At 36.2% G+C, this 14,028-nt stretch overlaps 1 protein-coding gene across 2 annotated transcripts; it reads left to right on the top strand.

The window, feature by feature from the left end:
* The first annotated feature begins 97 nt into the window (after positions 1-97).
* Positions 98-12,140, top strand: npl (N-acetylneuraminate pyruvate lyase (dihydrodipicolinate synthase)). Of its 2 annotated transcripts, XM_028445058.1 has the most exons (13): positions 98-166; positions 1,679-2,175; positions 2,377-2,471; positions 2,604-2,677; positions 5,505-5,592; positions 5,676-5,733; positions 6,108-6,183; positions 6,332-6,424; positions 7,589-7,734; positions 7,827-7,873; positions 7,952-8,036; positions 9,060-9,099; positions 9,181-12,140. In XM_028445058.1, the coding sequence occupies exons 3-13, from the start codon at positions 2,398-2,400 to the stop codon at positions 9,318-9,320; spliced, it is 921 nt and encodes a 306-aa protein (XP_028300859.1). In that variant the 5' UTR covers positions 98-166; positions 1,679-2,175; positions 2,377-2,397; the 3' UTR covers positions 9,321-12,140. The 2 variants fall into 2 exon arrangements, with proteins under 2 accessions (XP_028300859.1, XP_028300858.1); XM_028445057.1 differs by lacking the exon at positions 98-166 and having other exon boundaries at positions 1,702-2,175; positions 2,380-2,471.
* The last annotated feature ends 1,888 nt before the right edge of the window (positions 12,141-14,028 follow it).

The following is a 14,028-nucleotide window of genomic DNA, read 5'->3' as shown; positions in this document are numbered from 1 at the left end:
AGGAGGACGTAGTTGAAGAAGCCATTCAAGGACAAATATTTCAGATGACATAAGAACAACTTAGGTGAACCATGTCATAAACCATTGTCTCAGCTCGTCAGAGAGTCCATTCAAATCTAAACCGGTTCACAGTTTCATCTATGATGACATTCTGACTGGAAAACAGGTATGTTTTCAGCTTTCTACTCTACTCAGACTGTATCTAGAGTATTTACAGTACTGTACCATATCACGTTACTGCACTTCATGATGCAGTCGTACAGGATAGACCAGAGCAGCCCAGGTTTGTTGTTGTCTGGGATAATGTTGGTTTCCATCGGGCTGCTCTGGTCCAAAAAAAAAAAAGATCAATGAACATTGTGGAACTACAAAAAATGAAATCACCAGACAACAATCAAATGCATCACATCATAGACGACCAATCAGATTAAACGTAGTTTAACTTAGTTTCAGTGTTCATAAATTTAGCTATACTTAGAGCTTTTTATTTATTTATTTTGAATTGAATTCATTGGTTATTTCATTTATTTTTTTTGTTTATTTATTTATTTTTAATATTTTTTTTATACAGATGCCTTTGTGGAAAATAAATTAAGTTCAACTGTGTAGGATTTTTTCTCTTTATTTTTAAGATTTAGCATTAGATGTTTACTGTATGCAAGGGAACCGTGGCTAGATTAATTACAAAACAACAACAACAACAACAACAAAACCAACATGGAGTTGAAAGTAACTAGTAATTTTTACTCTGAGTAATATTTATATGAGCTACTTTTTACTTGGACTTGAGTATTTCATCACCAGACAACAATCAAATGCATCACATCATGGCCGACCAATCAGTGTATTGTTGTTTTTTGTTTTGTTTTAAATCTGCTTTAACTGAATTTACTACACTGTACTGTAATAATTTTTAATTCAGTATTTCTTTTGTTGGTTGACGTGAAAACGTGCCTTCCGTGGAACTGCATAAAAACAGTGAAAACTAAAGACTGCAGTGTTTTAAATAAAGTAGACTAGTGTGTTGCTGCTGATTTGAAATTATATTCATATGATAGAAGTGGGCATCATTTTGTCGTCACATTGACATTTTAACAAAGGGTTGTTATGGGTATGATTGCAGAGTTTCATTTTGACATAGATGTGAATGCTTTATTTCCCAGTGTCGTGTCTTTTTTGCTTGTGTTTAGCGTTTTCCGATCAGAAAGAAAATGTTGGTTAGTATTTCTATTTTTTCTATTTTGCTGAGTGACCTAAGTGATGATGTTTTCTATTTTTAGCTCTATTATATTATGAGTGTTTTTTTTTTGTCTGAGATAATATTCTTTTGAATTCCAGAGGGTAAGAGTTATTGGACAGGTGAGTAATATTTTCAGGATGTAAATAACAGAATGTGCAGTTTATGTCAATTAACCAAAATCTTGATAATTAGTTGTTGGTAGGATAGTAAAGGTGAAGAATTTTAAAGTGGGTTTTGCATATTTTATTGTTGATTAAGAATTGAAAAGATGTCATCCAGGTTCTTTTCCAGTTAATATATGAGAATTGAGAAGTCCAGTGATGCTTACAACGAGGTTGGGTTTGTTTTGTGATCTGAATACAGTTTGTTTGTTGTTGCATTTTTTACTAAAGAAATCTATCCCCCTTTTTTTTTTTTTATTTATTTATTTTTTTGTAGCCGGACCCTACTGCGCAGACTCTCGGCTCCTAATGACGTCAAATTTGCGAGAAGGCAACGCCCCTTGGCGCCGTATTTTGGCTTCTTCTTTTTTTTCTCCACTTTTTTATTTCATACAAACAACACATATACATTTTATACCAGGGTGCAAGGCACAATAATACACTCTGGAAGTCGATGGAGAAGTAAACAAAAAATAATTAATAAAGACAAAAAGAAAAGGGCACATACAAGGCGATGGCAACTAAAAAGAACAAGGACATTTTGATTACAGTGCACGCCGACTGTTTTTTTTTTTTTTAGACAAGAGAAGAAGAAGAGGAAGAGGAGGAAGAAGAAGAAGAAGAAGAAGAAGAAGAAGAAGAAGAAGAAGAAGAAGAAAGAAGAAGTCCTGTGTGCTGATAAGAAGCCTGTTATTCGAATTTAGAGGATCTGCAGACGCTGCAGACGCTAAACTAATGAACGCACAGCATTCAGGAGGAAAGCTGCTCTCTCAGGTAGTTTGCACTATTTAACACACATTTGGACATTTATGTATGATTAATTTCCATACTACTCGACTCTTACTGTCTTTCCTGAAGACGTGTTTTCCGAAAAAGCACTGAGAATTTCTTCTTCTCACAGGGTATTAAAACCTCTTCCTGATTCAGTTTCTGATCTTTTCTCTTCTGTCTCTGTCCAACATGTCGGACCTGGAGTAGGAAAACGGTGTTTCAGCCATGACTTCTGCTCATAATAAGAAGAAGCTGACGGGACTGGTAGCAGCTACATTTACACCTTTCACAGCAGATAGGTAAGCCTGTGTTTCATGAGCTAATGTTACCGTGTTAGTTTGATCTGAATGTACAGTACAGGCATTGGGAACAACATGTGCAAACATGTTGATTGCATTATAGCCTGTGTGTTGTTATCTTTGTATCAAAAGTGAGCTCAACCTTCCGGTGATTGGACCCTACATTGACTATTTGAGAGAAAAACAAGGTGTAAACAGCATTTTTGGTGAGTTTTCTCATTTTTATATATAGATTTATTTATTTTTTTTTTTATTTATTTTGCCTCGTTTATTCGAGATATGCTTAGTTTTCAACCACCTATTTATTGTGTAACGTAATACGTGCAATTGACCTTACTTCGATCCGTAAGCAGCGCCCCTCATTGGCCAGTTTAGGTCATGTGATAGGTGCAGCACGTGACTTAAAGTGCTGTCAGTTTTATTTAAGCTCTTTTTTTTTTTTTTTTTTTTTTTTTGCTACCCAGCTAACCCTTTCATTTAAGCCCTTACCCTATCCCAGGAAATACCCTAAAATGTTTATTTTTTTTGTATATGTATTTTTAAAGGTGGAATTTACTGTGGTAAATATGTTAAAATGAAAAAAAATATATGTCAAATGTGGTATTCGAACCCACAGCAGCGGAAGGAAGAATCCTTGAGTCAGGCGCCTTAGACCACTTGCTCACATTGTGCTTATGTAGAAAAGGTTTGTCATCTTCCGTACGGATAGACTGCCGTTATATAGATACGTATTATGTACTAGGAGCAGAGGTGGGTAGAGTAAACAATAATGGTACTCAAGTAAAAGTTCTGTTACTTCATAATATAATTACTCAAGTAGAAGTAAAAATACTCTATAAAACTAAGTACTTGAGTAAGAGTAGAAAAGTACCATGTAGTGAGTAACTTCAAATGCAATTTATGACTTCCAAAACAAACCATCACTCCCTGAATGAGATGCTTGGATACATTCATAAAAAAACGTAGCCTGCATATAAAAACAGAATTAACATAATAAAGTGTTAATATCAGTGGTTCCAATCAGGTCATGATCCCATTTTTATATCACAAATTTCTGGCGACCCCAGAGACTTTTTTTTCCTCTAAAATGAGTTTTTTTTTAATCATATTTGTTTTACTATGTTACAAATACAGAGTAGTAAGGATTAGTGTACAAAGTAACAATATGCAAGCTCAGTTGTTTTTTATATGTATTTGGCCCCTGAACTAAAATTAGTTTGACACCCCTGATATAGATAGTGAATACATTGTGCGTCTTTCCTATTCTCATTATAAATAGTGTTTTTTTATGTATATGTATCATAAATCAAGGCTATACCCCTTGATTTATTATTATTATTTTTAAATGGTAAAATTATCTTAATAACCGAGCTCATAACAGCCAATCCTTGATTTAAAAAAAAAAAACCCTACCCTTTATGAGGTATAGATTAGTTGTTTCATGATTCATGCTAAACAAATGTACCTTTATGGGTGTGAAGATTTGCAAGGTATTATGCACCATGGCATCTGTGGACACCTATAGAATGCAACAACCAACCCTGATTAATATGTTGGGATTAACGTACTTTGAGGAGGTAGAGCAGACAAAGATTCCAAGAAATACAATGGGTCAGTGACTTTAAGGGTGCATTCACAGTGGCAGCCCAGGCCGGGCCAGGTCGTGCATGTGGGGGCCCATTGGGGGCCCATTGAGAGGATTCTGTAAGTGTTAACTTCCAACCAGTCCTTCTTGGCTTGGTTGGAAGAGACCTTGTTGGCCGCTCATGTAGACAGAGGCAAGGCTGGCCTAGAGCAGTGAGTGCTGTCTGATATGTGTAAGCCATAGAGTTTTTTTTCATTTTCATTTTCATGGCAATTACAATTACAGTGAATAGCAACATTTTTTTTCAAAGTAAAATTCCAATTATAATTTTGGCATAATTGTAATGAATGATCAATTACGCGATTACAATTATAATTGACCCCAACCCTAATATGTACCAAAATATGTTTACTAGAGCGATGTAGGTATCCAATAAACCAAACAGTACATGCGTTTTTTGTTTAAACCTATCATTTGACCTGAAAATTTGTGTGTAAAAATGTCATGATTATATATAATAGGAGTCATTTCATTTTTTTATCCTCAAATTATTTTCTGGTTTAGACCATTTCTGTAACGGTTTAACCTTTTCAAGCCTTCAAAACAATCTTTCAATTATTAATAATAATAATAATAATAATGCATTGGATTTTATATAGTGGTTTTTTATAGACACTCAACGCGCTTTACATTCATCCAAGGCAATGTGGTTAAAGTGCCTTGCCCAAGGACACAATGACAATGACTTGGATAGAGCAGGATTCGAACCCCCAACCCTTTGGTTGTTGAAAGATCCACGCTACCACTGAGGCTGGTGCAAACAAAAACCTGACTCTTTAAAAACATTGTTGGGATCATATATTCACTCTCCAAACTGTGTCAATACTGTACTCACACTGGAGATCTGAAGCACAATATAATATAAACCAGTTTCTTGAAATGCCCATCACCCCGTCCTAAATATATCACTTTTCTGAAACACTACAAACCTTAACACACTCCCCTTGGAGAATTTTCCATGACGTCCACTTTGAAAGTCAATCAACTGCCTCTCTGCTATAAAATCTAGGATGAACACGAGTTTTTTTAAAAAGAGCTATATAAAACTTATGTATTATTATTATTATTATTATTATTATTATTCATATTAACTGCCAGCCAGAGCCTCTCATCCAGTATCAGTGCCTCAACCATTCAAATCTGCTTCTTGGAGAGTTTCCAAAAACTCTTTTCGACACAAAACTAAACCCTGTGAAAATCCAAGGTTTAAACTTTTTTTTTGCTACAAAGGGTGAGTCGATATCTCTGGATGTTTACATACTGGGGTCTGTTTGTGTCATCATTTTCCAATCTTTTGCTTTCTTCAGCATGTTCTAACCAAGGGTGCTGAGTCATCATCTTTTTTAGGAAATGTCAGAGCTTTCACCAACATTCTTTTTACATCACAGTAAATGGAACTACAGGAGAAAGCCTGTCCCTCACCGTTAAAGAGAGGAAGGAGTTAGCAGAGGAGTGGTGTGAAAAAGCCAAGGGCAAGTAAGTCCCTAAACATCATTTTAATTTGTCAGAACAAAAAAAAACAGCGTCTTGGAATGTTTTTGATGCACGTGTTTCCTTAGAATGGACCATGTGATTGTGCATGTTGGCAGCATGAGTATTAAGGATTCCCAAGACTTGGTGAGTCATCAGGTGTCACCAGGCTACGCCTGCTACGCTCGACTTTTCGTTCGTGTACATACTTCCTCCACTCGCATGAAAGCCAAATGAAAACATGTACAGGCATGCCTTTCACAAGCATTCTATAATGGACATGCACATGTTTAATGATGTTGATTGCATTCAATAAATCACAACTGTCATTTTTTTTTTTTTTTTACACAATAAAACTATTTACAAATTTCATTTTTTAAGTAATTTTGAATAAATACTTCTATGCATTACATTAATAAACCCACAAGCCTTTAAAACAGCACTGTATCATCAAATCCATTTTAAAGGACTAGATTAGATAAATGTTGAGCTTGGTTTGTTTTCTACTCTGAACCGTGCAGGCTGTCCATGCTGCAAACATTGGAGCTGATGGGATCGCAGTCATCACCCCGTCATTCTTCAAACCCAAGACTGCAGGTGTGTGTTAAAGAAGGAATGCCTTTGTTTACTTACAATAGCAGGTACAAGATGTGCACAAAGCTGCTGAACAACAATTAGGTATTGTATTGCCTTTTTTGTGCAAAATGAAACCTATATATTTCCTGTTGTTTGCTTCCTCTTTTAGAGCCTTTGAGGTTATTCCTGCAGCAGGTGGCCTCTGTTGCTCCCAACGTGCCCTTCTACTATTACCATCTCCCAGCCATCACTGGTGTCAATAGTAAGTGCACTCAGTGTTTGTCGTGCACTATGCATGTGCACTTTGTTTTGAATTACGTCAGGGGTGCACACAACAGTTTAATCTGAAGTGGGCCACAGATTTTATGCAGGAAAGTGAGTAATTTCAACATTATTGTGCCATAGTTACACTTTTATGTATACATAAAATACAAAATATGTAAGAAACTAACAATACCCAAGAAATAAGTGATAGATATCATTCCTTACTGAATTTTCTCTTCAAATTTCCTAGATTTTGTGACCAATTTCTATTAAATTAAGGTAAATATTATGTAACAATTTGAGGAAAATTAAAGGATTTTGCTAGAATTTCGAGTTTTTTCAACAGTTTAACATTAAAAATGACTGCAATCATGCTCTGATATAAGCACTGGGAAAACTGAGCTCCTGCAAATGTTGTTGAGTTTCGTTTACACAGTGATTCCTGTTTTTTGTGTTCTGTTATTCCTGAATCCAAGTACCGCCTTTGTCCAACTAAACCATTTTGCTACAATAGAAACAACAATAGAGCACAATGATGAAGTGAACAAGAGATATCGCACATTTTAAAGAATCTCATTTTATAAATAAGTGGAAAGAAACAGTATTTAGTGCAGTAGTTCACAACATTTGTTTGGATCATGACCCCATTTTGATATCAAGAATTTCTGGCGACCCCAAAGACTTTTTTTTTTTAATAGAATTAGTTTTGAATCATGTTTGAGCTCAGATATTTATTTTTACTGCATTTTAGTTGAACAAAATGAAAGTATAGATACTGTTTTTTTTAAGATTGTGGTGTTTAAATTAAAAAAAAAATTATAATTTTAACGTTTCAGAAATTTCAGGCGACCCCACATAGGGTGCTGGCCCCAAGGTTGAAAAACACTGATTTAGTCTCTCCTGAATACATTTTTATCATTTCCGGTCATCTCATGCCTGGGCTGGGACCCTTTATTTGTTCATTTTCCTCTCTCTCTTTTTCTCTCTCTCAAGTACCCCTGTTGTGCCATCGCGTACCCCTAATTTTAGAAATGCTGGTTTAAAGGGCCAAATTTGAGCCCCGGGCCTCGAGTTTTACACATGTGAATTAGATGGACAGATTATCCAGTTGTGTGTTGAACTGTCTTCAGTAATGTGCTGGGTTGTAACTTGTTTTCTCCAGTTGCAGTGAGAGATGTGATCGATGGTATTGAGGAGCTCATTCCATCCTTTGGAGGTATAAAGTTTTCAGGGATTGACCTGATGGACTTTAGCCTGTGTGTAAGCAACAAGCATTCCACCTGGACTTTACTGTATGGCATTGATGAGGTTAGTCTCTTAGTGTTGCCGTCCCGCAGCGGCTGATATGAGAGGATAACACTTAGTTTCTAAAAGAAAACATTTCTCTCCTTTTGCTGCAGCAACTGCTACCAGCCCTGGTAATGGGAGCACAGGGAGCAGTTGGCAGGTCTGTGTGTTGGCAGAATGTTTGTGATTGTCCTCCAGGGCTCACTTTACTCATGTGATACTTTTTTTTTGCACTCAGCACATATAACTATGCCGGATGTCACATCAATGAGCTTCTTTCTGCATTTGAGAAGGGGGACCTTGTTCAAGCAAGAAAAATCCAGGTACGGCCAAATTCTAGGCTGCGTCCGAATAGTCCCACTTATCTCTTTTCCTATCCACTTTTCCTCATGGATGATGTCACAGGGTTAAGGAGTTAGAGTTTAGGAAGTTAGGAGACTTCCTAAAGGAGTTAGTGAAAGTGCGTCTGATTGTCAAAAACAACGTGATGCCTTTCCCTAAGTGACATGGTTGTGAATGTTATTGACGTCTGCTGTGGTGAAAAAAACTAAACATTTCCAAATATGGATGACTAAAAGCTCATTTATAGCACTTTCCCCCGAATATAATCTCAATTATATCACAAGGTTTGAATGTAAATCAAAGGAAAAGAGGCTACTAGGCTACTTGGAACACAAGTGAAACTAAAAAAACGTCACATTGAGAATTGTTGCTCACACTCACCTTCCACTCAGAAATCAACATTAAACCAAAATAAGTATGATTTTATGAAATTGTTGTTTATGCAAGACATAGGCCTACATAATGTTGTAGGTATGCACATGTACAACCACACAAAGCATTCCTAAATGAATGAATTTTTTTCTTTTTTCTTGAATGACAGAGTGCTCTGTTTTATGTTAGTTATAATCTGATAATATGGTTTGCATATCATAAAATATGGATTTTAGATTAATTAAAGTTGTTTAAGGCATATTATTGCATTGGTAATTTACATGATCTGCGTCCCTTTTCAGTCATTGTCAGTTTCCGTGAACGCTCGCGTGTTGCGCGTGTCCCTCTAAATGTTGTCGCCTCAAGGAATTGTGGGTCAGCAATATCTCGTCTCTTTTGGTAAACAATGCATCAGTGTTTCCTAGGCTAAAGGAGGTTATAAAGGAAGCATTGAGCCTCCTTTTTTAGCTTTCAGAGAATTGGAACACTCCTTATCATGGCCGCCACTTAAGTACTTCCGAAGGTTAAGGAACAGTGGATAGGAAAGGAGATAGGAAGGACTAGTCGGACGCAGCCCTAAACTTGTCTCGTGTTAATTCTGTTCACATCACATGTTTTTTATTTATGAACAGGTGAAGCTACAAGAGCTTATAAGTTATGCTATGAAAATAGGTGAGTACTGGTTGTGTCATGATGTTTCCAAGCAAACTTAATCTTCCTCTACATTAATGAGTGCTTCACTGTCCTGGACAGGCTTTGATGTAGGAGTGAACAAGCAGCTGATGTCAGATGTGTCTGGTCTGTCCCTGGGTCCTGCTCGACTCCCATTGGAGCCGTGTTCCTTCTCTCACGCTCAGTCCATCAAAAAGAAGTACCACAGCATTTTCTCTTAAAGCAGTGAGGCCTGGATGTTTCGGCCAGCTCCTGGTTTATAAAAGGCACAACTTTATTTTACCTCTGAATCATTAATGAAGTTGTTGGCATATTTTTAACAATAATGAACGACTTATTTAAAGGGGGGTATCATGTATTTTTCAGGCACATAGTACCATTCTATAGCATACTCAAATAACTATGCTACCCAATTTATTTTAGAAAATGTAGCAAGTATTAAAAAAAAAACAAGAAATTTCCCTTTGTAGCACACAGTTCATGATGCTTCAATTTTGCCACTGTCTCTTTAAGAAACTCCAAGCTTGACTGACCTGACATGACATGAACACTCCCCTTTCAGTACTCATACAAACACGCAAGGATTTAGTTCACTTCTGTTTTTCTGTGTGCTGTGTTTGGCTACTTTCTACATTTTAACATTGCTACAATACATTAGAATGATTATCAAAGTGAGGAATGCTAACGTACGGACAGAGATCTCATCCCGTCACACACACACACCCGCTTACCCGTGCTGCTGCTGGCTCTGGAGAAGTAGTCCAGAGTAGGGATTGCATTGTTTTTAGTGTCAGTGTACTTATTAATACACTTTCAAATAAGCTCTTGTTTTAAAGCAATCATCTGAAAAGTGCCTGGAACAAACATAGCAGATCTTTTTGGGACGAGGGTCGCTTCCAAAGATAAACTCCAACCATTGTTGACAAATTGTTTCATCCAAAAAAGGGCTGGATGATCAGTGAGAAAATACATTTTCTCAGAAAATACGTTTTCTCACTGAAGGCATTTTTAAAAACTAAAGGCAGGCAGCTACTACAATGAGCAGAGTAAACCCATCGACACAAAGTTATTTCTCAGCTCTTTTTGAGGGAAGTGCGTCCTGGGAGCGGGGGGAGGGGTGCAAGTTTTTTTAAATTTACTTTAATTATGGTTTTTAATTTTAACGCATACATAAATGAGTACAGACCACATAAGCCCTGGGTTCCTTACAAAAGTATTTAAAATAAGTAAATTTAAAGCTAAATCTGCGGAGGTGGGTGCTGTGGGCTGAACTAAGGAAGAGAACATAGAAGGGGGGAGGGGCCTCATCCCCAAGGCGGAGCCTCGTCCCCTGAGCAAAACAGCAGGAAAATGGCTGCTGGCTGGAGATTTAAAGATTACTCAATAATACATGAATCAATCTATGAAACACTGGAGGTATGTTTTTTTTCAGGAGGGAATGACGCACTAACATGATATAAAGCTTGAAAAAGTGATTTTTACATGATACCCTCCTTTAAGATTTCTCTTTTTTTTTGAGAAAGAAAAAAAATTCTCTTTTGTCAAAAACGATAACATTTTTTTCTCCTAGTTTTTCCTAATTTCAAAAAATTAAAGTGCTTCCAGTTACACTGATGAAAGCAAATCTTATTGAAAGTGTCTATTTGTATGGTTGCTGTACGGACAACCCCGGTGCTATTGGTATGGTTACCGAAGTACAAGTACGTAGCGTTAGGTTTAGGGTAGGGGTCTGCAACCTTTACTCTCAAAGGAGCCATTTTGCCTAATCTTGCCTGGAATAAAGTCCTTTCAGAGCCGTGAAAAAATACCTTCTGAATGAAGACAATACAGTGTATAAAATTCTATACAGTTGAAATAATATTGAATCATTTTACGAGTTAATGTTTTTGAAAGGCTTCAAAAACTAACTTGAATTTGACAACACGTGATCATGTCAGCCAACACATGCTGCTAATTTCTTGCAACATATCAAGCATTCATATGAAGCCACATGTTGGCAGTTAAATAAATCTTTCTCCACACAAATAAAATCTATATTTTCTTCCAGAATAGTCTTTTTGTTAGTTTAGTTATCTTACCAGGGATTTAAAACTTAAGGTTTGCCACAGGTGTAATGAAAATTGATGGTTTGTAGAGGTTGCAGGAAGTGAAGTAGGAAGTTGGCAGAGTTATTGCATAATGTGATTTATTTTTAGGTTAAAGAAGTTGTTTTATCATAATTTTATTTGAAGTTAGTGTCATTAATCATCAATACCCTGTAAGAAATAACAATTCATTATTTTATTTTTTTTAAAGCTACAGGAAGCCATTGCAAAAGAGTCAAAGAGCCACATGAGGCTCCTGAGCCGCAGGTTGCAGACCCCTGGTTTAGGGGTTAGGTTTAAAGTTAGGCTATAACACTATGTCGCAACAATTTTTAGGGTTAGGTTTAGTCTTAGTTACGTGACCTAAACTGGCCAATGACTGACCTCCTATCACATGACCTAAACAGGTCAATGAGGGGCGCTGCGTACGGATAGAATGTCGGTATATTGATGTAGCAACCGTACGGATAGCCACTGCCAATCTTATTGAACACTCCTAATGATAGCATGTTCTTTGATTGAGAAAAATCTGGTTTATTCAAATTCTTATGGGCAAATATTTACCTTTGTCTTCCTTTGTCTCCATTTTTTATATTATATCTTGTGTTGTGTAATTAATCACCTTACATGCATCAAGTATTAAGTTCAATAGCTTGAAATTAGTTGAAAATACCTCGTACTTTTTTTGTGTGTTTGGGGATAGTATTTGTTAAGTTTTGTGGTGCATGATTGTTTTATAAAGATTCCCTCGTGACAGCATTTAAAAAAAGAAAAGGATTTTAAAGTCAACAAAAAAAATATGTGAAAGATGTTGAATGAAAACACTCCACTCCACAGAGTTAAAGTCAAGCACCAAGAGTTGTTTTTAATCAATAACTGTTGAAAGGGAAACCTAAAGATGTCATGGAAAATGCCTGTACCAAAAGGTTATTAAAACATATGCAATATCAATAAAAATGGCTTACGTTTTCTTGTGGGGTCATAGGTCAAGAGGGATAGAAACGTAAACAAGCTTGTTTACTATGTTGATATTTCCAACCTAACAGCGTTTGTAATGTTATTTCAGAGATCGTTAGTGTTTTTAATATTACACATATTGGGACTCGAGGAAGTGTTCAAAGTTTTTTGCTGATGCAGTTTTCGACTGCGGTCAAGCCAGCCTCCACTCCGAAATCCTCGGTCATTTTAGCCGCCAGCCAATTTGCGGTGACTGTTTATTGACGGTTTTACGGTAATGCAGTCGGAGGACGGACTTCAAAATAAAAGCAGAGACTTCTGAAGGCAGTCTGCAATTTCACACGGATTCAATCAAGCAGTCAGTCTGTTAATTGATGAATTTATTAAGTGATGTTAAGTAATTAATCGAGCATATAAGGAATTAATTCATTGATTATTTACAGAAATATTATTACCATTTTAATTCTGATCACATTGAAGCCTTAGAAGATTGAGGCAATGACATTTCATCTGTGTGTATAACTGGTCCAGCATAAAAATAAACACAGTAGCTGGAGTTTCTGATGTGGAATTTCGAAATAAAAGCCCACTTCATAGTCAAATATTATCATAGTTCCCACAAGTTCAGATCCACATTAAGATGAAAGTCCCTGTTTTGACAAACTAACTTCAGTTCAGACTGATAATACTCCACCTCAGAGTTACAGTCAGAAAATTCAAGGCAAGTCAGATGTGGAATTTAAAATTATTGCCCTCTAAAATGTGACATTTTGCTATTATTTCACTTTATTAAAAAAAAAAACTGTGATTCTACAGACTAAGTTCACTTCAGACTGATATTAAAAAATCTTAGCAAGTAACAGATTCGTCTAACAAGTTTCAAAATATAATGTCACACAAGATTTAAATTGGGACCAAGTAAATGTGATTTTGGATTACATTACATTTAAGGAAAACACCCTGTTATTTCAGTCTAATTCCACTTCAGGGTTGTAGTACACGACCCCATAGTGTGAACCAATAAGTTTCAAAACATTCTGATGTGTAGTTTCAAAAAATATTAAAAAAATTTAATATGCGATATAAGCGTGGGAAAACTCTGAGCCAATTTTGTGGATATTCATTGAATTTATGTATTTGGAAGGGCTGAGACATCTACAACTGAATTACTTGGTTCTACACAATGATTCGTGCTTTCTGTATTTGGGCCTTGAGTTTGGTACGTGTTCCCCAGCATCAAACCCAGAACTGCTCAGTCCTGCAACAGTTTTATACCCCAGGCCATCAGAATCCTGACCTCACAATAAAGGCTTCAAACTGTCTTTACTGACTGCAAAAATGTCCTATATTAAGGCAACTTTAAGTTAGTCCAGGTATAAAAAATTACATAATAATATTGCTAATGATCCTGACAAATGTTCTATAGTCAGAAGGTGAAAGAACTATTACCAAGCACAGTGGAATCTATGAAAATGTATATAGTTTGTTGAAAATGTACCAGATATGATAAGACATTTGATAAATGATTTCCAATATATAATGATCTTGTGACGCAAGAACACGTGAACATTCATGAAATCATGTTTGCAAAAAAAAAAAATATCCCCACAGTGCCACCTGCTGGTCGTTTTTCTGTAACTCCGTTCGTGCGTGCTGGTCGCGAGCATCAGCATAATTTCATGTCGAAATAAGAAATGGTCTGGGTATCATTGGATAATCCCAAATTCATCTGTAGACCAAAATTAAATAACCGTTTTTCTTCCTCTCCTTTTCAAACAAAAATCAAAAAAACCATAAAACAAATCCAAATTGGCCCGATTTTCGATTTTCCCGTGTCCTTTTCTCCTTTTCCCTTTTACAACTGAACATTGAAAAACAGCAGTTTCCC

This window comes from Gouania willdenowi, chromosome 4, assembly GCF_900634775.1.
Source record: "Gouania willdenowi chromosome 4, fGouWil2.1, whole genome shotgun sequence".
Taxonomy (NCBI): Eukaryota; Metazoa; Chordata; class Actinopteri; order Blenniiformes; family Gobiesocidae; genus Gouania; species Gouania willdenowi.
The sequence above is the reverse complement of the archived record's forward strand: the minus strand, read 5'-3'. Positions and strand labels throughout refer to the sequence as shown.